General features: G+C 41.6%; 2 protein-coding genes, 1 non-coding gene and 1 pseudogene across 7 annotated transcripts in view; 2 read left to right on the top strand and 2 right to left on the bottom strand.

The window, feature by feature from the left end:
• HEXA (hexosaminidase subunit alpha) overlaps nt 1–4,891 on the bottom strand; it is a 41,373-nt gene extending 36,482 nt beyond the window's left edge. Inside the window, exon 1 of the mRNA XM_036843697.1 lies at nt 4,593–4,891. Within this exon, the coding sequence (XP_036699592.1) occupies nt 4,593–4,845 (253 nt within the window). The 5' untranslated portion in view covers nt 4,846–4,891. The remainder of the gene's footprint in view (nt 1–4,592) is intronic.
• A 70-nt stretch (nt 4,892–4,961) lies between these two features.
• On the top strand, nt 4,962–25,760 carry TMEM202 (transmembrane protein 202). Of its 5 annotated transcripts, XR_005018775.1 has the most exons (6): nt 18,004–18,106; nt 18,357–18,612; nt 18,697–18,998; nt 24,180–24,329; nt 24,664–24,795; nt 25,419–25,760. XR_005018775.1 is itself a non-coding variant. In XM_036843699.1 (5 exons), the coding sequence occupies exons 1-5, from the start codon at nt 18,026–18,028 to the stop codon at nt 25,613–25,615; spliced, it is 816 nt and encodes a 271-aa protein (XP_036699594.1). In that variant the 3' UTR covers nt 25,616–25,743. The 5 variants fall into 5 exon arrangements, 1 of the variants encoding a protein (XP_036699594.1); XR_005018772.1 differs by lacking the exons at nt 18,004–18,106; nt 18,357–18,612; nt 18,697–18,998 and adding exons at nt 4,962–5,247; nt 7,373–7,443 and having other exon boundaries at nt 24,705–24,795; nt 25,419–25,460; XM_036843699.1 differs by lacking the exon at nt 18,697–18,998 and having other exon boundaries at nt 18,026–18,106; nt 25,419–25,743.
• On the top strand, nt 9,114–9,186 carry TRNAW-CCA. The gene has a single exon. It is a non-coding gene; the product is annotated as a tRNA-Trp (tRNA).
• Nucleotides 14,145–14,998, bottom strand: LOC118890620 (annotated as a pseudogene).
• Nucleotides 25,761–26,126: the final 366 nt, after the last annotated feature.

Raw genomic sequence — 26,126 nt, 5'->3', positions numbered from 1 at the left:
ATAAAAGGAATACAAATTGGAAAAGAAGAAGTAAAACTGTCACTGTTTGCAGATGACATGATACTATACATAGAGAATCCTAAAGATGCCACCAGAAAACTACTAGAGCTAATCAATGAATTTGGTAAAGTTGCAGGATACAAAATTAATGCACAGAAATCTCTTGCAGTCCTATACACTAACAATAAAAGATCAGAAAGAGAAATTAAGGAAATAATCCCATTCACTACTGCAACAAAAAGAATAAAATACCTAGGAATAAACCTACCTAAGGAGGTAAAAGACCTGTACTCAGAAAACTATAAGACACTGATGAAAGAAATCAAAGATGACAGAAACAGATGGAGAGATATACCATGTTCTTGGATTGGAAGAATCAACATTGTGAAAATGACTATTCTACGCAAAGCAATCTACAGATTCAACGCAATCCCTATCAAATTACCAATGGCATTTTTTACAGAACTAGAATAAAAAAATCTTAAAATCTGTATGGAGACACAGAAGACCCCAAATAGCCAAAGCAGTCTTGAGGGAAAAAAACGGAGCTGGAGGAATCAGACTCCCTGACTTCAGACTATACTACAAAGCTACAGTCATCAAGACAATATGGTACTCGCACAAAAACAGAAATATAGATCAATGGAACAGGACAGAAAGCCCAGAGATAAACCGACACACCTATGGTCAACTAATCTATGACAAAGGAGGCAAGGATATACAATGGAGAAAAGACAGTCTCTTCAATAAGTGGTGCTGGGAAAACTGGACAGCTACATGTAAAAGAATGAAATTAGAACACTCCCTAACCCCATGCACAAAAATAAACTCAAAAGGGATTAGAGACCTAAATGAAAGACTGGACACTATAAAAGTCTTAGAGGAAAACACAGGAAGAACACTCTTTGACATAAATCACAGCAAGATCTTTTTTGATCCACCTCTTAGAGTAATGGAAATAAAAACAAAAATAAACAAATGGGACCTAATGAAACTTAAAAGCTTTTGCAAAGCACTACAAACAAGACGAAAAGACAACCCTCAGAATGGGAGAAAATATTTGCAAACGAATCAACGGACAAAGGATTAATCTCCAAAATATATAAACAGCTCATGCAGCTCAATATTAAAAAAACAAACAACCCAATCCAAAAATGGGCAGAAGACCTAAATAGACATTTCTCCAAAGAAGACATACAGATGGCCAAGAAGCACATGAAAAGCTGCTCAACATCACTAATTATTAGAGAAATGCAAATCAAAACTACAATAAGGCATCACATCACACCAGTCAGAATGGACATCATCAGAAAATCTACAAACAACAAATGCTGGAGAGGGTGTGGAGAAAAGGGAACCCTCTTGCACTATTGGTGGGAATGTAAATTGATACAGCCACTATGGAGAACAGTATGGAGGTTCCTTAAAAAACTAAAAATAGAATTACCATATGACCCAGCAATCCCACTACTGGGCTTATACCAGAGAAAACCATAATTCAAAAAGACACATGCACCCCAATGTTCATTGCAGCACTATTTACAATAGCCAGGTCATGGAAGCAACCTAAATGCCCATCGACAGACAAATGGATAAAGAAGATGTGATGTGGTACATATAGACAATGGAATATTACTCAGCCATAAAAAGGAACGAAACTGGGTCATTTGTAGAGATGTGGATGGATTTAGAGACTGTCATAGAGAGTGAAGTAAGTCAGAAAGAGAAAAACAAATATCGTATATTAACGCATATATGTGGAACCTAGAAAAATGGTACAGATGAACCGGTTTGCAGGGCAGAAAAAGAGACACAGATGTAGAGAACAAACATATGGACACCAAAGGGGGAAAGTGGGGGGTGATGGTGGTGGGATGAATTGGGAGATTGGGATTGACATATATACACTAATATGTATAAAATAGATAACTAATAAGAACCTGCTGTATAAAAAAATAAATAAAATAAAATTCAAATATTAAAAAAAAAAAAGAAAGAAAGACACTGGCCCAAAGCCTACAAGGAAGGAAGTTATCTGGAGAAGCTTTAGCTAAGTTTTAACTTGCATATGTTGTTTTCTTTACTAAAATCAACCCCATAGGGAAATATACTACAGTTTGGGCTTTGTTGATGTTGTTTTCCTCCATAGATTCTTCCTTCTTTTTGCAGAAACAGGATTATGGCTCAAGTCATTTGAAAGCCTATCCAGGAACCTGTATTCCAAAGAGAAGACTCCATAGGAGGAACATCAGAGAAGGAAGTTACTTGTCTATCTTTGGTAATGTTCATCCAAAACACCTTTCATTATGTCAGTGGATAAGACCCCTCAACTAATAGAGCAAATTCATTTACAGGGAGGTAATAAATTGAAATAAACATTTTATTTAGCTTCTTATCTGTCTCTAAATCTGTTTCATTAGGGAATTTACAGCACACCATTGTCACATAACCTCCCTATTTCTCTAGTCCTATAGCAATGCAGGTAAAGGCTTAATTTTTAGAAGTACAGGAATTATCCTAATTATATAATACTAGTAAACATTCTAAGTACCTTTTAAGCCTTTTATTTTATTAAAGTATAGTTGATTTATAATGTTGTTAGTTTCTGGTGTATAGCAAAGTGATTCAGTTATACATATATATTGATACATATATTCTTTTTCATATTCTTTTCCATTAGGGTTTATTACAGGATATTGAATGTAGTTCCCTGTGTCTGTTAAGCATTTTAAGCACACTGTATCCTTTTGCTTCATATTCCCCAGTTGGACTGCAAAGCTTGGGACTGGGTCATATATTTTTCCTGTAACCACCGAGTGCCCAGCCCTGGAATAGGCACATACCAAACCACCAATTAGGTGACAGATTTAAGTCAGTCTCTAACTTTTCTATACCAAAATAAACATATTCTGAGTGCCAGTTTTATGTGAAGCATTCTATTACTTGTCATGAAGGATTCAGAGAAGTATGTGATCGACCATGGACACAAAGAGCATACCTTTTATCCTCCTTGGCCTAATGCCTCTTACCAGTGAAGAACTACCTTTGATGCTATTTCTTTCCCTAAATCATCTGTCACACTCTAAGTGCCATTTTTTTGATTAAATACTTTTAATGCTACATATCAAATGACAACACTTTTTAAACATCTTTTAAAAAATTAATTAATTAATTATATATATATATTTTTTGGCTGCATTGGGTCTTCATTGCTGCGTGCGGCCTTTCTCTAGTGGTGGTGAGCACGGGCTAATCTTTGTTGTGATGCGTGGGTTTCTCGTTGAGGTGGATTCTCTTGTTGCGGAGCACAGGCTCTAGGCACGCGGGCTTCAGCAGTTGTGGCATGCGGGCTCAGTAGTTGTGGCTCACGGGCTCTGGAGCACAGGCTCAATAGTTGTGGCGCACGGGCTTAGTCGCTCCACGGCATGTGGGATCTTCCCGGACCAGGGCTCGAACCCATATTCCCTGCATTGGCAGGTGGACTCTTAACCACTGCACCACCAGGGAAGTCCCTCATATGAGAACTTTTGAAAGTAATTTAAGCATACTTGAAACGCTAGAAAAAATGACACTACCGTATGGCTCAACCATAAATATAGCTTCCCTCCATAAACACCTATACCTCATAACCAGAGAACTAGATTCCAGAAAAGTTTCGAGAAAATTCTAAATTTTAAGCCCATAAGGTAGAATTTTATTTCTTTGCATTGCTGACTCTATTCATGACTCTACTCTTCTATTTGCTGTGAAATAATCACCCTCAAACACAATTTTCAGCAGCTGCCTTAAAGAAAACTGCCAGCCCCTGCAATTTCAGATGAAACCCATATCCAAAGCACTCCCGACTCATCATTTCAATCCCACACTCTCCCCAACCTCACCCCTCCCCAGCCCCCCCACCCTCATTGCACACACCAGCCAAGCACTTTGAGCTCAATCATAACCCTTTGTGCTTCTGCCTAAGCCTGCCTTCCTTCCTCGAATAACGTCCTTTCCGTCCTGGCCAATTTCTGTCCACCCACCACCTCACTTTAAGTGCCTGCTCAAAACACATTTCCTTATGCAAGTGTTCTATGATTTTTCTCACAGTTTAAGCATTTACCTAATATGTTATGTGTCAGATACTTTTATGTAATTTTGCATATCTCTCTTGTCTTGTCTTACCAATTTTGAGTGTCAGCTCTGGTCTCCTCTCCCCAACCCTGGTCACAGCCTCACTAGGACCCTGGACACCTGAACACAGTCAGATATCTACTGGCACCGTATTTTCAGTAATTTGCTATCCTGAATGAACTGTAGTCCTAAAGCAGACATTTTTGGTGAAATACATAGCCCGAGGGCAGGATTCCGGATAAGCCCTGGCCGCAGAAGTCAGCTCGGTGAAGAAGTGAATGAAGGTGGGGGACTAATCCTTGGGGAGGCTGAGAGGACAGCTGGAGAAAAAGGGCAGGTGGAAGTAGAGGCTAGAGTACTGGGATAGACTACTGGGTTGGTCAACAGCCAAAGGAAGGGCGTTTCAGGAGGTTTGGGGGAGCTGTCCCAAGGCAGGCCCTCTCGGAGCCCGGGAACGAGACGGGGCAGGTCCGACTCACCCATGGGTTGGGGAAAGTGGAAGGACACGGAACCGAAGAGCAGGTCACGGTAGCGTTGGAAGGCCTCGTCGAGGACGGAGCAGCCCACCTGCGCGGCCGAACTGACGTGGTACTGGAATTGGAAGCTGTGAGGGAAGATGGTGTAGCGCCGCTCGGAGGTTTGAATGTACTGGGGCCATGGCCACAGGGCCGTCGCCCGCCCGGCGAACGCTGCCGCCAGCAGCAGCGAAAACCAGAGCGTGGAGCCTACCATGGCCCGCCGGTCTCCTCTCTCCCAGCGAGCCGAGCCACGTGACACCCTGGTCAGGTGAGCCGCCCCCGCGTGACAACCGGCGCGTCACGTGACCGGAGGCAGCTCTTCAGCAGCGACCCCGGAGGACCGATTCCCCGTCGCTCCAGTCCCGGCGTGAGCCCGGAGCTCCTGTGGCGCGCAGTGGATGGTGCGGGGCATCGGCGATGGTTCAGGTGCAGGCGGTTCATGGGCCTGGTGGAGCAGTAGCTAAATGCACCACCGCAGGTGCCAGGCCTGCGATCACAGAACTATAAGCGCACCAGAGGGTAGAAGCCCCACGTGGGGAGGCCGAGTGGGCGAGCGAGAAAGGGAAGTTTCCCGAATCGTGAACACGGAATAAGAGATCGCGAGGCCTGCTGGGAGGTAAAGGACGTCCCAGGCCCAGGGAACTTAAGAAACAAAAAAATGGAGGCTTAAAAGCACAACTCCTTTTGATGCTGTGGGTCAGAAAGGGGCTGGAATTAGGTGGTAAGAATGGCTCAGCTAGAGTGGGCATCATAAGATCACAAAAATGGGATATACCCACGACTGGGGTAAAAATGTGTACTTTCACAGCAAGCTTGGGGCGTCCCATTTCCAGCCTCTGGTGTAGGCTCTTCCTTTAATGGTTGATAATATCCTAGTAACCGCCCCCAAATCCTCTCCTCACAGACAAAACTCCGCGAACAGGTAGGTCCTGTACTTACTGCAAGCAGTAAGACATTGCTTGAACTTTGGGTGCAAGCTGGAGAATACCCAGAGATAAGACAGGTCTTACACCCAGAGAGAAGTTCCGCAGGGGTTTACATAGGAAGTCCCAGAGTCGGGACTTAATTTTGTGGGCAATTGAAAATCAGCCCAAAGATTTGCATTTTAGAAATCTCATGTTGAATAGTCGGATGGATAAGAAACCAGTTAGGGAGGCCTTCTTTTTTTTTTTTTTTTTTTTAATTGGAGGTGGAAGATAATAAGATCTTGAACTATAGCAGTGGGAAAGGAAGAGAGCTGTAGATCCAGGAAATAGTGGATCTGCTCAGAAGCAGAGGGGTTAATACATGAGAGGCTTGAGGGTTGATCAGTGAGAACACAGTTATTTACTGAGTCAGGGACCCTGTCTTCCTTGCTCACCACTATATTATCAGAGCACAGTACCAGGAGACAGAAGTAATTTACATAGAAGAGTCACAAAATGAAGGAACTGGACCCAAATAAGGAGACTGTAAAAATTACTAATGAAAATACTTAGAGATTATTGTTGAGAGAATATTCCAAACATATTATTCCAGTTATCCTCTCTCTGACAGTATATCAGACAATCAGAAAAGTAATGAACAACCATTAAAAGGTAAAAAAAAATCATCATAATACAAGTAAATGTTCAGAGCCTAGCATAGAAATAGTAGCAAAAATTAAAATTAACAGTTATTTAACATTATAAACTCTTTAGATTTGTATACACACAACATTGCCATCAATTTTGACAGTAGATGAATAACAAAAATAATGACACAGATAATATATAGTATATAATATCTGGTTGTTTTCTCTATTTTTCTGTTTACTAAAGACAACTTGTTAAATGAATAAAACATGATTTAATTTCTATATCTATAGCATCTAATAAAATTACATATCAGAAAAAGAATTCACTGTCAGACAATGTGTCCAGATTTTTGGTTCATAAAGTAGAGTCATCAGTGTAGAAGGAGAGAGGAGGGAATGACTAATTTTGCCTGGGGAAGTCTTTCAAAGAGGAAGTGGCTTGAGCTGGCTTCCAGAACATGAGTTGGCAGGGAAGGGGAGCATGGAGGTGTGGAAGAAGATGGCATATTGAGCATAGGGTTTTTGGGGATAGCAAGGCGAAAATGTGCCGTGATTATCTCACTTCTACCATATTCCCTTCTCCTTGGAATGCCTTTCCCACCTCCCACTCCCACCACTTACTTGAAGGTCTAAAGTTATATTTTACCACCTTGTAAATCTCTGACTTCTCACACCTGGGTAAGATCCCATAGCCCTCTGAGCTTATCTCCATCAGAGCACTTACCTCAATATTGTAATTGCCTGTCCATTTGTCTGTATCCCTTAAGTAAAAGTTCCTTAAGGGCAGGTTCTGTGTTCACTGTTGTATTCCTAGCCCTGGGCACAGTGTCTGGCACATAGTAGATTCTTAATAAAGACTTGTTAAATAAGTGAAAGGCCCGGAATATCTCTTCTCCTATTTAGCATCTAATTATCCTTCAGGTCTTAGCCTAGACCAGACCAACAAGTATGTTGTGAATGGAGTACCAGTGTGCTGAGACAGTGACCACACCCTCCCCTCAATCCTTGGGGTGGCCAGGCAGAGCCTGGGGTAGCTAGACATCCTGGTCAGTCATCTCCAGCCAAGAACAATCACCTGTGTGTGCTCTGATGTGAGAAACTTTGGGAAGCACTTAGACATCTCCTCTAGGATGTTTCTTTATGGCACCCTCATTGTAGCCTCTTTACTTGTCTATGTTCTCCACAGACCACATGCTGAATGAGTGGTATCTTTTCCACAGTTGTATCCTTACTGCCTGAGCCAGGAATCTGCACATAGTAAGTGTTCAGCAAGTATTTGTTGAATGAATGCATGAACGAGGAAGCATTTGTATTAAATTTTGAAAGACAGAATTTCATTGTGTAGAGGAAAGGGCAATCCATGGAGAAGGACTGCAGTCTAGAAGGAAAACTCCATGTAACTTGTTCACTTTAGGATCCCCCGGTTCTGGAACAGCACCGGGCACATCATAGTCATTTAATGGATATTTTTGAATGAATAGAATGAAATGGCAAATGAACCTAGGCAGAGATCGCTGAAGAATCTGGTGTGATACCAGGGATGTGAGCAATTCTGTTTTCCTAGAACCAATAGTGCATAAAGAGAAATACGGATAAAAATACTTTTAGAAAAAGTAAGTTGAAGCTGGGTAATGAAGTAAGGAAAGGAGGAAATTATTGATCAAGGTCCTGTGTACTAGATACATGTTATCTTCTTTATCTCTCACAACAACTGTGTGAAATTGAGTATCATCTACATTTTACAGATGAGGAAGCAGGCTCTGACAATTAAAATAACTTGACCAAGGCCCCATGGATAGTTGTCAGAACCAGTATTTGGACCCAGGCCTTCCATGCCAAAATCTATTGCTTTTACAGCTATCATACTTCCTGGAAAGCTAGGCTGAAGATTGTATTGGGATTTTACTCTTGAGTCTATGGGAAGCTAGCGAAATTTCTTTAGCTGAAAAGTGACAAGACCAGAGCTGAAATTTGCTAAGATTAATCTGTTAACGTATATAGGAGGAATCAAATGGGGAAAGCCGTGTGCAGGTAGATTGGGGCTGAGGCTGAGGCTGAGCCTGTTGGCTCAGAGCTCTCTAAAACAACCTGACCATTCTCACATGCTATGGGGCTCAGGAAATGCAGACCCCAATTCACCTGAGATCGATGGCTTCATTTTTCCTCTTCCACATTGGCTAGCCAGACCAGTGAGACTTAAGCTTTGTTTAATTTGTCAAAGTTTACAGAAGTGGAGAGGGCCCACATTATCTATGCTCCCTGACTCTCTTTAGACCCATCCCAATTCACTCGGAGCCATCCCTACCTGTGCTGTACCCTGTTACCTCCAGCTCCTCCCATGCTGTTTCCAAAATTACAGAATGCTATCCAATTTACCACTACTAAACATGTACAGCATTCCTTGGGGATACTAAAAATATTTCTGTGTCCAGTTTGTCTTTTTTTTGAGCCTTATCCCCTCTTCTCCCCTATTTAGTCATATAACTATTCTAGTTATCTTTTCAGGCTTACTCCCTAATTCTTTTTTTTTTTTTTTTGGTTGCGCCGGGTCTTAGTTGCAGCAGGCAGGCTCCTTAGTTGCAACTTGTGGACTCCTTAGTTGTGGCATGCAAACTCTTAGTTGCAGCATGCATGTGGGATCTAGTTCCCTGACTAGGGATCGAATCCAGACCCCCTACTTTGAGAGTGTGGAGTCTTAACCACTGCGCCACCAGGGAAGTCCCTCCCTAACTAATTCTTAACAACTTTCCCTAACTCTAGACATACATTTCTTGCAATAACTGGCCTCATCCTATATCTATCCAATCCTAGCCTACACATAGACTTAAAAAAAAAATTGCCTGGATATTTACACAGGTGGTTTTCTATGGTCAGAAAATTAGAAAAACTAAAGCCCTGAGGGAACTTTCAATAGATCTGATGAGACTTCCCTGGTGGTCCAGTGGTTAAGACTCCGTGCTTCCAATGCAGGGGGCTCAGGTTCAATCCCTGGTCAGGGAACTAAGATCCTGCATGCCATGCAGCATGGCCAAAAAATTTTTAAAAACAAAACAGATCTGAGCAAAAGGAGTGACAGTGGGAAAGAGGGATATGGGTCAAATGCAGTAATGTTTCAGATACAAAATGACAGAACTCAGCAACTAACTGGGTGAAGTAGGGATGGGGACAAGGGAAAGAGGAGAGAAAAAGGTGTACCAGTCTGGTTTCCTGAGGGAATCATGGTGCCATTAACTGAATACAAAAGGAAGAGCCAGTTTTGGAAAAAAGATAATGAGCTCTGAGACATGCTGCTTTGGAGGAGACGGAAGGACAGCAGAGTTGGAATGTCCAGCAGGGCCAAGGAAATACAGGCTGGGAGCTCAAAAGAGAGCTCTGGGCATCATCTGCTCAAAGATGACAGTTGAGATCACATGAAATAGTCAAGGGAAAAAGGAAGGAAGGCTAAAAATTAGGGAGAAAGAGGACTTTGGTGAGAGAGAAGTTTGTGAGGGACAAAAGGAGCACAGAGGAGGGATGGCAGCTAGTAGAGTAGGCTGAGCTCAGAGATGTAGATGAGGATAAAGGGCTTACTAGATAATTTGACTTGCCTCTTATCTTTAAATACAGGTCTGTCATAAGAAGCCCTCACACTGTCACAATATGTTGATTTTATCTCCATGACATGCCTTTTGCTTGCAAGGAATAGGGACTCATGTTATTCCAGGGAAAAGGAGGTCTACTGAAGTGATATACGTAACAACCCAAAAAAGCAGAAAACCAAACTTCAGAAAGAGCAGAAATCAAGGGCCTGACTACTCTCATGACTTTTCTGTTCCTCTCTGAATATCTGCTCCTCTGGTCAGTTTTCCTCTTTGCTTGTCAGTTACTTGAACTTCCTTATAATATCTATTCCCTCATGACTTGACATTCATTGCACAAGACCCAACATTTTCCATGACTTTCTAGCCCCAGGGTCTTCTTATTCTCCTATCTATGCCTCTGGAGACCCCACTATCTTCCAAAGCTCTGTGCAAATCAAGATTCTATTATTTTTGGCCGCGCCGTGAGGCATACGGGTTCTTAGTTCCCCGACCAGTGATCAAACCCGGGAACCTGGGGCCCCAGCAGTGAGAGAGCTGAATCCTAACTAATGGACCACCAGGGAATTCCCAAATCAAGATTCTCTTGATCTCCCCAGAAGAACAGAAGAATAGTGCGCATGTTCCATAATTTAACCAATTCCCTATGATGCACATTTAGGTTGCTTCCAAGTTTTCTCAGTTGTAAACAATGCTACAATGACCCTTGTAGAGGGTACTGGTTGCCATGCAAACATCTGTTTTCATCCTTTCTCACCAAGAATACTTGGCTTTTCATTTGGAAATTTCATCCGTCAGTTTGGTAGCTTGGATGAGACTGAGATAGCCCCAGGCCCTCCCTGGTTTAAGCCACGTGATCAGGGCTACTTTCCCCACCCCCTCACTATAAACACCTGGAAACATGGGATAAGATTTTACATTCCCAACAATAATGTGTAAAAATGCCCATTTCATTACTCTCTTCCAACATTAGTATTTATCATTTCATTGCTACTGTTGATGCCTTGAAATTAATTTTTTAGAAGATGTATCTAATACAATTGACAGATAAGCTCTAGTAAGATAGAAACAGGATACATGACTTCCACATCATTACAGAAAAAGAAGCTGGATCATTCTGGAAAAATAATAGGGACAGGAGGAAGTAACATGAATATATAATTAACTAAAAATACAAAGAATAAGAGGGTAGAAATAAGCCCAATCTATCTAAACTATCACCCTATGTGTAAATAGGTTAAATCCCCCCCATTAAAAGACGAAGACTCGCAAATTGAGCAAAGAACAGTCTAAATATTGTTGATAAGAGACATTTTAAATGAAACCAAAATGATGACACTAAAAGAATGGTCAGAGATGTACCAGAAAAATGCAAACAAAAAAGAGAGCAAGGAAGGCATTTATTAACATGTGAAAAAACCCAAGACACACAGAAGTTAAATGGAACAAAGAAGAATATTTTTAATGATGAAAGGTACACAAAGAAGATAGACATCATAAACCATTAGACACCTAACAAATATATATAAAGCAAAAACCAGAAGAAATATAAGGGAAAAGAAAAAATTATAATCATAGTGAGACATTTAACATTTCTCTGAGAATATTTTATCAAGTGCAGAGAAAATAAGAATAGGAACATCTTGAATGATATCATTAATAACTTAATTATAATAGGTTTAGAATCTTATATCCCTCACAAATACATTTAAAATTTTGTGTCTCATACGTTGTTATTAAATGTCCACAGGACATTTAGAAAAACTGGCAAAAAGGTAAACATTACTTTTTTGAATTCTTATAGGACATGTTCTTTGACCATAATATATCAAAATTAAGGGGGAGAAAAAAATCTAAACATGTAGATATACTTTTAAAATTCTAAATAATTCTTGGGCCAACTATAAAAACAAATACTCCTAGAAGTATATCAGAAGAATAATATATCCTGTCCAAACATATTTTATTACAGGAATGCAAAACTAGTTAAACAATATGAAATGTATTAAGGCAATGTTTATGTTAAATAGATTAAAAAAGAAAAACCATATTCTAGAGGTTCAGAAGGAATTTGATACAGCTATTCTAAATTAGAAATCTTGATGAAATAGAAATAGAATGAAACTTTTTTAACATGAAAATGAATGTACATATGAAACGAAAAGCAATAGAGTTCATTCCACTAAAGTCAAGAGTAAGATAAGGATGCCCACTATCCTTAATAAAACTGTCCAATCAGTGCAATAAGACACATTTTGTAGAGGAAAAGACAGAATTATCATTATTTGTAGATGATATGATGTTGACTTAGAAAATTCAAGAGAATTATCCAAAGAAACTATTAGAATGAAAATAATTCAGTCAAGTGTCCTGATAAAAGATAAATACATAGAAAAAGATAGCTTATTTTTATGTTAGCAGTAACAAATTAGGAAATAAAATGGAAATTTTTGATTCATAAAAGCAAGTGGGTTGGGCTTCCCTGGTGGCGCAGTGGTTAAGAATCCGCCTGCCAACGCAGGGGACATGGTCTTGAGCCCTGGTCCGGGAAGATCCCACATGCTGCGGAGCAACTAAGCCCGTGCGCCACAACTACTGAGCCTACACTCTAGAGCCTGTGAGCCACAACTACGACTAGAGACCATGCTCCGCAGCAAGAGAAGCCACCGCAATGTGAAGGCCACGCACCGCAACGAAGAGTGGCCCCCGCTCACCGCAACTAGAACCCAAAGCAGCCAATAAATAAATAAATAAATAAATAAATAAGTTTATTAAAAAACAAAAAAGTGAGTTAATGTATGTAAAGCACGTAGCACAGTTCCTAGTAGATAAGGTTATATAAATAAGCTATAACAATAAAATATTGATTTTATGGATTCCTAGAGGTGAAATTACCAAGACAAAAGATACATTTTTAAGATTCTTGATTTAAAAAAGGATTCTTGATATATGTATCTAATTTTTTTAACTCTTTATTAAAGTATAGCATAAATATAGAACTCTGGTAATCAGTACCCAGATCAAGAAATAGAACATCTCCAGCACCCCAAAAGTCCCTTGCATGTCCCCTCCTAGTCCTTAGTCATTTTCCTCCCAAGGGTATTTCTGACTTCTGACAACACTGATTTGCCAGTTTTGCCCTTCATTTGAGTGGAATCATACATATGTACTCTTTTGTGTCTGACTTCTTTTGCTCAGCATTACATTTATGAGATTTATCCATATTTCATGTGCTTGTAGATTACTCATATTGCTGTATAGTATTTCCTTGTATGAATGTACCACAATTTTCCATTCTTCTGCTGCTGGGCATTGGGTAGTTCCCAGTTTGGGGCTGTTATAAAAAGTGTTGCTGGGAGCACTATACATGTCTTTTGGTGGACATAAGGACACTTTCCTTTTGCATACCTACATACATTGAAAAGGGCATGTGTTTATTCAGCTCCAACAGATACTGCCAAGTAGTTTTTCAATGTGATTCTACCAATTTACACTACCAAAAGAAGCATATGAGTGTTCCAGTTGCTCCACATACTTGCCAATACTTTTTCATTAGAGCCATTCTGATGGAAGTGTAGTGATATTGCATTATGGTTTTAATTTGCATTTCCCTGATGACTAATGAAATTGAGCACCTTTTTATATGTTTATTGCCCATTTTGATGTCTCGCAAAGCATTAATTAAGGACTTTGCTCATTTTCCTAGTAGGTTGTTTTCTTTCCTATTGATTTGTAAGAGTTCTTAATATATTCTTGCTACAAGCCCTTTGTTAGATATAAACGTTGCAATATCTTACCCCACTCTGTGGATTGTCTTTTTACTCTCTCAATGGTATCTTCCCGTGAACAGAAGTTCTTAATTTCAGCATAATTCAATTTATCAAAATTTTCCTTTGTGGTTAATGCTTTTTCATGTCCTGTTTAAATAAGGCTTTGATAGCTAGCCTTCCTTCCTTCCTTCCTTTCTTGGCTGTGTTGAGTCTTAGTTGCGGCATGTGAACTCCTTGTTGCAGCGCATGGGCTTCTCTCTAGTTGTGGCATGCGGGTTTTCTCTCTCTGGTTGTGGTGCACAGGCTCCAGAGCACGTGGGCTCTGTAGTTTGCGGCACGTGGGCTCTCTCGTTGAGGCATCGGGGCTCAGTAGTCGTGGCGCGCAGGCTTAGTTGCCCTGCAGCATGGGGGATCTTAGTTCCCCGACCACGGATCTAACCTGCGTCCCCTGCATTGGAAGGCAGATTCTTTACCACTGGACTGCCAGGGAAGTCCCTTGTGTCCTGTTTAAAAAAAGAAAAAATCTTGGTCTACTTCAAGGTCACAAAGATGTTACATTACGTTTTTTCTAACCAAAATTGCTTTTTTTTTCCAGTACCATAAAATTATTTTAATATCTTTTTCTCTATGACTGAGTATACAAAGATAATGGAAGTAATGTATTTTTCTGCTATCAAGATGGGTAGAATATATCAAAATCCACCTATTGAATTTTCTTTAAATAGTCCTCCAAAGCATCCTGAAGAAAGGCAGGAAGTTTTCACTTTCACTTTGTGGAAGGACCTAGCATGCTTTAAGTACAAATATGCCTGGCTAGTAATGACGTATATTATGTCTCTCACATTTTTATCATTGGTTCTTCTGTAGAAAATCCTCTTGTGAAACACCATGTGTTGTATTTGTCAAACACACAAATATCTGAGGGAAGGAACACCGTTCTTCGGCCACTGTGATAGGACATTGCTCTTACGTATATGACAATTCCTTGTGCTTTTCCAGTGTGACTTGTGGCATGATCTGCACCAAGATCCTTTATACCCAGTACTTCTAGTCTTAAATAAGGAAGAGAGCTCTGTGTGTTTTCTGCATAACTGTACAGTTTCTGTGTATTATGATATGCTGTGTCATCCAAACGTTTTTCTCCTTCATCAATGATTTTTAGAAGCCATTTTTTGGTCAGATTATGTCTTTTGACAGCAGCTTCCCATCCACTTTTTCTTCTCAGTCCCTCATGTGGGGGCCTGGCTTTCCATCTTACCAGGGCTCTGTGAAGTCAGTTTGGGGCCCAGAAACAGGGCCTGCTCTGCTGGTGTGCAGACCTGCCATAGTTCAATAGCCACAGGCTGATGGGGCGGATTATCACAGTATATATAGTCCACAGTTTTTTTTTCAAAACTGCATTCACATCAGTCCAATTGTTTTCTCAGAGGCCGAGTCTTTAATCAGCCTGAGCCAGTTCCACATCGAAGGCCCTCAATGCAAGAGCAGAGCTTTGGGATTCTGCAGGGAGCAGCAGGGAACATAAATAGCCATCATGATATTGTTTCTGCAGCAGCTCCACATAGTATCATTCTGTGCTCAAAGCACTCGGTCCACTGTCCATGGCCATGCTTCCCCTGGGGCACCACCGGCCTGGAAGCGGAGGTGGTGGCACAGACTGGAGACCCCAAATTGCTTTTTAAAGTAGGTGAATCACAATATACACAGCCATAAGATGTGAATAAATGCTTGTTTTGTCATATGCATCCCAGGCCCTAGCAAGTTCCAAGCTGGCCTGAACATCTGCCTTTTTGGTAGTGCTGAAATAGGCCTTGAAATAGGCCTGGGAGTTGAATGGTGCCTGACCTATTCCTTTAATAGCTAGAGGGTTGCATCATCTGCCAAATCAGACACTGTTCGCAAAATGACCTCCTTACATCAGTATCATCTCTTTGGTAATGTGCTTGTTTAGTGCTGCTACTAGAGGGGTGAGGGGTGACGCATCCTTTCCATTAACACAAGTATTTCATCTGTCTCACGGTGGCCTGTGCCAAGGCCATGCTCGAGCAATCTTGGAAAGACAGTTAAAACATAATAATAATAGATAGTATTTAGCAAGCACGTATTAATTGCTCACCATTGATAGTATATTTATCAATAATATCAATATCCATCAATAATAATATTTATTGCTCAGTTATGAAGGCACTGTGCTAAGAGCGTTATGTGTGTTATCTCATTTCATCTTCACATTAATTCTATGAGACAGGAATGATTATTATCCCAGTTTTAGAAATGAGGGAACTGAAGTTCAGTGAGGTTAAGGAAATTTTCCAAAGGAACTTGGCCAGTAAGTGTCAGAACTAAGTAAGTGCTCAACCAGGATGGAAACACAGGCCTGTCTATTCACAGCCTATGCTAGCTCTCTAGCCATACACATGTATCTAATAGACATGCTGTACAAGTCAGTTTGATGCAGCTGCAGAAGTCTTTCTTATAATCATGCTAGTAGGGCTAGAGTATCCCAGCAATTAAAACTTCACAATATAATTGCATAGCATGGCATAAAAGACTCTTTGTGATCTAGCCCTTACCCCTATACGCAACCCTCAACCCTCATCTTTGATTTTGCACCAAGTAGAACCACCCTGCTTCTAGTGCCCTGAGAACTTCATGGTGTTCATGGCTTTCTGCCTTGAGACTTACTATTCTCTTTGTTTCACATTCCCTTCCACCTGTTTATTTGTCAAATTCCTTTAAAATCCAGCTAAGACATTGTCTTTTCCAGTAAACCTTCCCTAATTTCCCTCTGACGGTGCTAAACGTTCTGTTCTCTGTATCAACCTCTGTATTTAATATAAAAATGTGTTGCTCACTCAGTCATTCAACATTAAATACTATTCTTTTCAGGCAGTAGGCTAAGTACTAGGAGACAGAGAGTCAAGTAACACTCTTGCAGAAGGAAGACTATGTTGCTAAAGCATGAACGTAACCTAGCTAGTCATTCCACCAGCTGAAATAAAGAATAGGTTTCAACAAGTTGGGGTGGGTGGGGAGAGCGTATACTAGGAGGAAAGTGTGATGGGACATTCTGATTCAGCCCAAACTTAGGAAAACAAGAGTTGGTAATCCAGCCGGGCATTTGTTTGAATCAACGTTCATGCTGTGGAACAGGATGACATCTGTTCAGCATCTTGGATTGATTTTGAGCCCTTGTGGGGAAAGGAGTTAGGACCAATGCCGAGAGAGTTGTTTAAGAAGGAGATTTTGAGATACTCTGGGTGTAAGTTTTGCTGCTGTGGAGCCAGGGAAAGGCCAGTCTCTTCACTTCCACACAGAACCCAACTCTGCTGCATTATCTTGAGGGGTAGCTTTCCGCACGTTGGCTGGTAGCCCCCTTGGGTAGGGATACTGGCATTTTTACAGGCCCTGTGTCAGCAGTGGCCTTGGCAGAGGCTGTACCCTTGGATGGCCTCATGGGTAGAGGGCATTGAAGAGGGGGAGCCAGAGCAAAAAAGGAAAACAAAGGTGGATGCCGAATGAAGGCCTATGGCTCACAGGCTGGTTCTTCCACCTATGAGGCACACCTGCGGTCTTCCACTTAAAATTGGGGCAAGAACATGAATTCTGGGATGCTGAGATGTATCTATATACATAAACATATTTATATTTATATATCTTGGTAGATTAAGATCATATAATCTTAAATTATAACCACAAACTATTGAGTCCTGGAGACATCGGAGTTATTTTTTTTTATTTTTTATTTTTTTAAATTGTCAGTCACTTTGGGTGTACACAAATTGCTCAGGGGTGACCTGTTGAGTGATGGACAACGAACCAAAGCGAGAGTAGGAACTGTCTCTTTTTTTATTTTATTTTATTTATTTATTTTATTTATTTATGGCTGTGTTGGGTCTTCGTTACTGTGCGAGGGCTTTCTCTAGTTGCGGCAAGTGGGGGCCACTCTTCATCACGGTGCGTGGGCCTCTCACTATCGCGGCCTCTCTTGTTGCGGAGCACAGGCTCCAGACGCGCAGGCTCAGTAATTGTGGCTCACGGGCCCAGTTGCTCCGCGGCATGTGGGATCTTCCCAGACCAGGGCTCGAACCCGTGTCCCCTGCATTGGCAGGCAGATTCTCAACCACTGCGCCACCAGGGAAGCCCATGAGTTATCATTTTTTATTTGCTTTTAGGGAACTGTGTCTTATTTGTCTTTATGTCCCAGGACCTATCACAAAGCCTGACTGACACACAGCAACTGGTGACAAACTATTTGTGGATTTATTTAATAAAGGAGTTAGGAGGAGTCAGAGAAGGAGGGTGGAGAGCATCACACATACATGCACATGCTTAGAATGTGATGATTTCTTCCTGGTCTGACCAGACCCAGAGTATGAAGCAGAAATGGGATCTATGCCACGGTTTCCAACCCCTTTGGATTCTGTCCATGTGTATGAGGACATGCTGAGACAAGTTCCGTGGCAGTTAGAACGTGAACTGGCTGCCAAGATGGAGGGGAAGGAACAATTAATCTTTACCTTCTACTGTCCCAAGGTTCCCAAAGTCAAGGGGTACCGGAAATACCAAAGGGTGAGGAGGTACCGAATTGTAGTTCAGATGGGAAGAAGAGGACTTGTTTAAAGGCGGGTCTAGACAGAGTGTCCTAAAGATGGGGAAAGGATGACCCAGAAATGTTTGTCTTTTATAGAAGGGGTAGGGAAAGCTATCCACCAATCGAACCCACATGGGGGTACTTGAGGCAGAGAAGAGCAGGAGACCCTGGGGGTCAAGGGTTATCTTTCTGGGTAGGCAATATCTCCCTCATCCCTCATCCTTGTAGCCTACCCTCCCCACCAACCAACATCCGAGTGCCTCGATGCCACCCCAGAGGCTGCAGCATCATGTGGATCAGACACACACCTACATCCGAATGTTCTGTGGCAGCCTCTGTGGTTTTAGCCTCCTAATGCTGATCTGCATGTCCCCACTGAACTGGGTGCAGTTCCTGGTGATCAACAATGGCCTTGAGCTCTACACAGGACTCTGGATCTCATGCAACCATGAGCTGTGCTGGAGCCACACACCCAAGCCACCCTGTGAGTGCCACTAAATTGAATGCCACAGGCCCCACAGTTCCAGAGTTTTCTGCCACAATGGCCCTCCATCTTTCTTCCTCCAAGATCTTTTGCCCCTCACCTCTCTAAGTCTAGGAGGGCTCTCAGCCAGATTGTGAACATGGCCTTTCTTCTCTATGGTGTCCTTGGTGTACCCTTTCTCCCTCCTACCCCAGGTTGTTTCCTCTCCCAAATTATGAGTTGATAGTCTCTTTACCCTCTGGGAAGAACTCGTTTGTCATTTATGAGCCTGTTCCTGTGATGCAAAGAGATTGTTATTCTAATGTGGTTCGCAGAACCAGAAATGATTGATCATAGCTGGGAGATAGAGCAAAGTGTCTCAACCTCCATCAGATTTAACTTTCAAGGTCAGTTTGTTCTTATGCTAGCAATAGAAGAGAAGTTAAATGCATGTCAGATATGTAGTATAATAAATGCCAGCTATTTAGAGAATAAATTGTCAAATTTTATGTGAATTTAAGTAAATCTGAAGATGCAACACATAATATTTAAAAATAAATGTTTAGGGCTAGAAGATATCATATGCATGAGGTTTTTCAACCAGAACTAAGACTTAGAGGAAAGCTAAAACTACACTAAAGAGTTTCCCCAACATCTGCAAGAGAAACATTTACACAAAAAACAGGTATTGTGAAAGAAAACATACATGAGTAAAGTGTTTATTTCACTGCTTAGATAAACAGGAGTCCCAGTGAAGCATCACTTATTTGGCATGGGCTTATGCTCTGTATTTGAAACTAAGGAGCAGGATCGTCAAGCGAGATCTTCGGAAGAAACTAAAATCAAAGACAGGCAGAGAATTCAACTGCATCTTCAACTGAAAATAAAAACTAGAGAAAATAATTGCAACAAATATGAAAGATAAAAGGTTAATGGCCTTAATATATATATATAAGATATACAAATTATTATTACAAAAAAGACAAGTCCCCCAATAAATAAATTTTTTGTAAACAATTCACAAAACAGAAACTACAGATGTCTAATAAACATGGGAAAAATGACTTTAACCTCAATCAGCCATTAAAGAATGGCAAATCAAATGAACGATGAGATAGGATTTTTCAGCCATGACATTAAAAGAGATTTGTAAATGGTAATACACAATGCTGCACACTCCCATACACACTGAGGACACATAAATAGGAACAACCAAAGCAATATGATTATGTCCATCCAGAGATTTACACTCACTAATTCCATTTCTAGAGAAATGGAGTGAGAGATATAGGCATAAAAATAAAGCTGCAATTATACTTATGTAATCCAGGCTAAACCTCAGGCCTTGAGATTATTATTTAAATCTTTAATGAGTCAGAATCTTGAAATGTTGTCACTTACAGCAGTTTATTTCTTGGAGCCTTGAATTCACCTATGAGGCCAACTGTTAATCATTTGGAGAATGTCAACTAAGTGAGTCCTTAAGTACACAACTGTAAGTCAAGTATCCACCCTATTTCCAGTGTTAACTAGTCCTAATTCTAGGGTCAGTAATCAGTCTGCAATACAGATCTCATAAGGAATTCCCCAAATATAATCAGTATGTCTAGGCCTCATCAGCCTGTAACAATAATATGTTATTATTGCCCAAATAGATTATTGCCCAAGTTCAAGAACTTCAGACTTTTACCTACTGGATTGCAAGAATTTAGCCCCCTCTCCCATGGTGTCCCCAGTCATTTCTTTTCTTTTCTTTTCTTTTCTTTTATAAATTTATTTATTGGCTGCATTGGGTCTTCATTCCTGCGTGGGGGCTTTCTCTATTTTCAGAGCGCGGGGGCTACTGTTTGTTGTGGTGTGCGGGCTTCTCATTGTGGTGGCTTCTCTTGTTGCGGAGCATGGGCTCTAGGCACGCAGGCATCAGTAGTTGTGGCACGCGGGCTCAGTAGTTGTGGCTCACGGGCTCTAGAGCGCCGGCTCAGTAATTGTGGCACAAGGGCTTAGTTGCTCCGTGGCATGTGGGATCTTCCCGGACCAGGGCTTGAACCCGTGTCCCCTGCATTGGCAGGTGGATCCTTAACCACTGCACCGCCAGGGAATTCCCCCGGTCATTTCTGAGACTTTCACTGGGGCTATCTCAAGTGAGCTCAAGTACATGTGTGCTCATGTTCCTCTGTCCTGGACTTACTTCAGGCCATTGTTCCTCTGCCTCTATCTTCCCCTGGTTCTAGATAACTGATAGCCTCTGTGCCATAGCTATTGGTAATGGGATGAAGAAAGGATGGGAGTAAAGGACACCATCCTTCACTTTTACTACTAGGTCTCAGCGTGGAATAGACCTTTCTGCTAATTTCCCCCATAGCATAGGTGAAATCAGACCATAATGTAAAAGAATGTGTTGCCACAGAGAGTAACTTGAACTGTCTTTTTTGCAGAGGGTGGGGAAGAAAGCATAGGTCTTTGGTCCAGAGCCAGGACCCCAGGAACCATCACACAATAAACACCCACAAGCTGTGTAGGGGTGATTTATTCTGGTATACCAACTGGTTACAAGGGAATTCTAAATACTAAGAAGATTTCAAAGCTTCCTCTCCAGGGTTCTGGGTATCCATCCAGGATCTTTTCTATTCTTACTGAGACATACAAGTAGGGCCTTTTATTAATGGGTAAGCTGCTATAAAAACTGCTGTTTAAAAGCTGAAATAGGGTTTGCTCTTACAGGAGGTAGAGGCTTGAATTCACCTTTCAGACCTTTGTTTTGTTTTGTTACATGAATTTTAAAAGACTATGAAGTTAGCCAAATGCAGCTGTTTTAGACTCTGAAGGTAAGTGTTTAGTTAGTTTGGTTAGATAATTTTTTGTGTATGCTGCAGATATTTAGTTGTTCCTGTGGACTTGTGAGTGATCTTGTTTATGGAGTTTTCAGGAGGTGAGCAGCTAAGACTGAGAAGATTGTAAGAAGAACGTGAAGGTACATTCTTCCCCTCATGGTAGAAAAAAGACTGGACTGTAACATATCTTAGACAGGAGTTGGACTGGATATCTTAGTAGTCTTTTGTTTTTTAAATATCAGAACCCATTTGAAATAGCATAAGCTAAAGAGTGAACTTCTTTATAATGATTCGGAAGCATCTCATAGACTCCCAAAGGCAGGAAGTTCTCTGGACCTCAGGGAATTCCAGAAGAGGCTGTGATCTCAGGCAAAGAAAATCAAGCCAGCCAGTCACTCAGTCTCTCCAGAGCTCCTTTGTCACTCAAATTTGTTTATGCTTTATTTTATCTCTACAGCTCAGCTTTTCCTGTTTATTAGTATGTAAGTGCCTGAAAAAGGGGATATACCAGGCTAGCTTTATATCTTCTTGGTTCAAGCAAGCAAAAGAGGAAATTAGCATCAATCAGTCCCAAATCCAGATATCCAAGGATCAGAGTTAAATTGGTACCCTTCCTTGGTCCTACTACCTATAGTCAAGGGAGCTATAGGCAAGGATCCAGGGCTCTAGACAGGGACTTCTAAGGCCCATGGGGGACTGGGGGCTCAATACTGCAAAAGATGCCTATCACACTGGGCTTCATGCAGCTCAGTCTAGGCTGATGGTTCTGACTGGCTAATTCTGAATGACCCAGTTTTCAGAAAACGTGCTGCCTTTGGGTTATCATGTTTTAATGTGGCTAACTTGTTGGGGCCACATAGCACCTGACCTCTGTGGGTAGGAGTGTGGTTTCTCTTAATGGAAATTACTGTTACTGATTGTGTTAGCCAGTGATGTGTTCTAGAGAACAAAATAAAACTTAAGAGGCAGTTTGTCAACTGGGATAAGCTTGGTACTCTTCTCTCTGGGTTACTTGGAAGATGGACTTGGATTCTTAGACATAGAAGTGCTTAGAGAACTTTCAGTGGTAGGGATGACCTGGCCCTCGTTACACTGAGACAGAAAATAAGCTAGACCAGGAGGCACCCTATAAAGCAGCGGTCCGCAACCTTTTTGACACCAGGGACCAGTTTCGTGGAAGACAATTTTTCGAGGCGGGGGATGGTTCAGGCGGTAATGTGAGCGATGGGGAACAGCAGATGAAGCTTCGCTTGCTCCCCTGCTGCTCACCTCCTGCTGGGCGGCCCGGTTCCTAACAGGTGCTGGGGGTTGGGGACCCCTGCTATAAAGGATATTGAAGATATTGGCAGATCCGTGGTATCTCAGAAAGATCCACCTACGTGTAATTGTAAGTTACTCTGTTTCTTAAATCTTCTGTGAAACATTGCTGGGGAAGTCAAGGGAAGGATCTATTCCATGTTAGGGATGTCTCTTACCAACGTCCAATCTGAAGGGGCAGAGCCAAAGAGAGCAGAGCTCTGGAGCCAAGAGATAAGAGAGAGAAGGAGTGTTGTGGCACTAGGGTGAGGGCATTGGAGCAAAAGAACTTTAGCAGACCTGTCCTCAAACGCATGTGAGATGGGACCTTGAGAGACTCTCAGGAAAAAAAAGGAGATATTTGTGGGGTGTTAAATTCCTGCAGTCCAGTAAATTGGGGCTTGAAATCATTACAGTATGGGAGTTCAGGTAAACGTGACTTCATTTTATGGTCACAGGCTGACAGGGACTGTACATGCCACATACATTTGAAAGAGAAAAAACAAATAGAAACAAACTCCAACAACGGTAAAATCATTAAGCAAAGTACGTTGATATGATAGACTATCTTGTAGCCATTAAATATGATGTTTACAGCAGGTGATCTGGGAAAAATCTTACCATATAATCCTCTTAAAAATCACGAAATTCAGTGTCATATCCACTGTGTACAGAGGATAGAAAAATACCAGAAAGAAACCAAATAAAATGCTAACAATGGTTGTCTCTGGGTAGTGGGATTGTGGCTGATATTCTTGCTGCTTCTTGGTACTTTTCTAGTCTCCCCAATGCTTATATTGAACATGTATTACTTTTAGAATTAGAATTAGGAACAAGAAAAAGTTTAGGGGCTTCCCTGGTGGTGCAGTGGTTGAGAATCTACCTGCCAATGCAGGGGACACGGGTTCGAGCCCCGGTCTGGGAAGATCCCGCATGCCGCGGAGCAACTGGGCCCGTGAGCCACAATTACTGAGCCTGCGTGTCTGGAGCTGGTGCTCCGCAACAAGAGAGGCCGCGATAGTGAGAGGCCCACGCACCGCGATGAAGAGTGGCCCCCACTTGCCGCAACTAGAGAAAGCCCTCGCACAGAAACGAAGACCCAACACAGCCAAAAATAAATAAAATTTTTAAAAAAAGAAAAAGTTTAAATTTGTGTTGTGATATTAGAGTCACACCTCTTATAAGCTAGTTTACATCTAAGTTAATGTGTTAATGTACCCAGAACTATTTGTATATTACCTTTAGTTCTACAGTGAAGGTTTTGCCTTCATAGTGAAAAATTCCAAGTATCAATGAAGAGCTGGGAAAGAAGATCCTTATTTGTGCCCTGGATGCCACATAGCAAGCTCAGCTTCATCCTCTTTAGTCTTCACTCCCTTCTCTAAGACTCTGTCTGGTTTTCTTAAGGAGAGGTCCCCTATTGGACTAACCAGGCCTTTCCTTTCTCCATCTCCTTGGCAGATTACCTCCAATATTCCAGGGCCTTCTTCCTCATCTCTGTCCTCACCATACTTGTTGCTCTTGGCTGGCTCTTCAGATCTTGCCTCCCTAGAAGAGGAAGAATGACTCCTAACTTGGATCTGAAGGTATCCATGCTCAGCTTCATCTCAGGTAAAGACCTAGATGGCAGGGTAATACTATGGTAAAATTGTTGAGGGAACATAGTTCCTCTGTGTGGGCTTTCATCCTCTTTTTCTTGTCCCTTTTCTCTTCTTCATTATTACATCAAGTTGCCAGCTACCTGCCTTGTCTTATCCATTAGTTAACTTATGCCAAGGGAGAGGTAGAGGCCCCTTCTCTCTCCCACCTTGGTCAGTCCTTGGATTCTTATCTTCTTGATCCTTTCTATACAATATGGTGTCTGGAAGTAGAAGAAGAGTTGGGGGTGGCTGTCGAGGCAGATTGAAGACACTGAGGGATATGACGTATTTTCTTCTGGTCCTAGCCTCCTGCTTGCTCCTCTGCCTCATCCTATTTCTGGCACAGGTTCACTGGCATTCTAGGGATGCCATGGAGTCAGCTCTCCTATGGACCTATCATATGAATTGGGGGAGTGACTTCTTATACATGTTTGCTGGTGAGTCAGTCCCCTCCCTGCTTTATGCTAGAAGGATGGACGGGGAAATCACTTCTTGGAAGGGAGGTGGAATGTAAGAGAAATAGAAACACTAACTGTTCCTATTAAGAACACTTATACATCTAGAAGCAGAGTGGTATGGTAAAGAAAGCACGGATTGGGAATTCCCTGGCGGTCCAGTGGTTAAGACTCTGTGCTTCCACTGCAGGGGGCGCGGGTTGGATCACAGGTTGGGGAACTAAGATCCCACATGCCACGTGGCGTGGCCAAAAAGCAAAGAAAAAAAAAAAAGCACAGATTTTGGAGTCTGAAAAGCTAGAATTAGTAGACTGTTCTACCACTAACTGAGGCACAGACAGGTTGAGTAACTTGCTCAAGACAACACAGAAAGTAGTGAAACTATGATTTGCATCCAGGAGGTTCTAGCTTTGTTCTAACCATGTAAGAAGTACAATAATGAAATGGAAGCACAGAAGGATAAAGGAAGCCTGCTGGGGGAGGGAGGGTTGGCTTCACTGAAAAGAGGCATCTTGAGCTGAGTATTTAAAGAATGAGTTAGAATTTTAAAAGCCAAAAGACCATCTGTCTCTTGAAACTCACCTCGAATTCTTCTCTTCCCCTAGGGATTATCTCCTTCCTCAACCACATAACTTCCAGATCTCCTCCCCTTGATCAAAATGTCACTGCAGTTCCCATAGACAAGTCAAGGCTGGGGATTGGTCCAGTGACTACAGTATCACCTGCTGAAGATGCTGGGTCAGGGTCTCAGACAGAATCTACAAGTGAGAAAGAGAAAAAACTATCAAGTACAGAACTGTGATGGTGATAGGATAACCCAACTACTTCCTGTCTTAAAACAGGGGAGAAGCTAACTGAGTAGGGAATGATTGTGCAGATTCGAGGAAACTCTCCTAATATCATGGCCATATTACTGAAGGAGAGAGCATTAAAGCTGATGAAATGTCCTTTGTGTATGTTGCATCCAAAATATGTATGATAGTCATAAAGAAAATAATGAAAACTCACCCGAGAAAAAGTTTCTAAAAGAAAATATCAGTGTTTAGGGTCATGAATGAAAGAAACTAGCAATAGATGCAGTGCGTGAATCAGAGCTCTCTTTGGGCATCAGGGATTTCATAGACCAGAATGGTCAATGTAGAAAAATGTCACCAAATTTTGTTTGAAATTTTCTTGATCGTGTGTGGCTTTGGGAATACCCAGGATGGAAGGCATTTGAACAATATTGTTGAATCTAATTGGAGATCATTACCAGAAATGGAATGAACAACAATGGAGATAATACCTACCACCCAAAGGAGGTGAGAGGTGCT

The sequence above is a fragment of the Balaenoptera musculus genome, chromosome 2 (genome assembly GCF_009873245.2).
Source record: "Balaenoptera musculus isolate JJ_BM4_2016_0621 chromosome 2, mBalMus1.pri.v3, whole genome shotgun sequence".
Taxonomy (NCBI): Eukaryota; Metazoa; Chordata; class Mammalia; order Artiodactyla; family Balaenopteridae; genus Balaenoptera; species Balaenoptera musculus.
Note: the sequence above shows the minus strand (reverse complement) of the source record. Positions and strands in the feature narration are given on the sequence as shown.

Coding starts and splice junctions, on each gene's coding strand:
- TMEM202 (XM_036843699.1), top strand. CDS start 18,026: ATGGAGGGGAAGGAACAATTAATCTTTACCTTCTACTGTCCCAAGGTT. Junction 18,107..18,356: donor GGTACCGGAAATACCAAAGG/GTGAGGAGGTAC, acceptor TCATCCTTGTAG/CCTACCCTCCCCACCAACCA. Junction 18,613..24,179: donor CCACACACCCAAGCCACCCT/GTGAGTGCCACT, acceptor TCTCCTTGGCAG/ATTACCTCCAATATTCCAGG.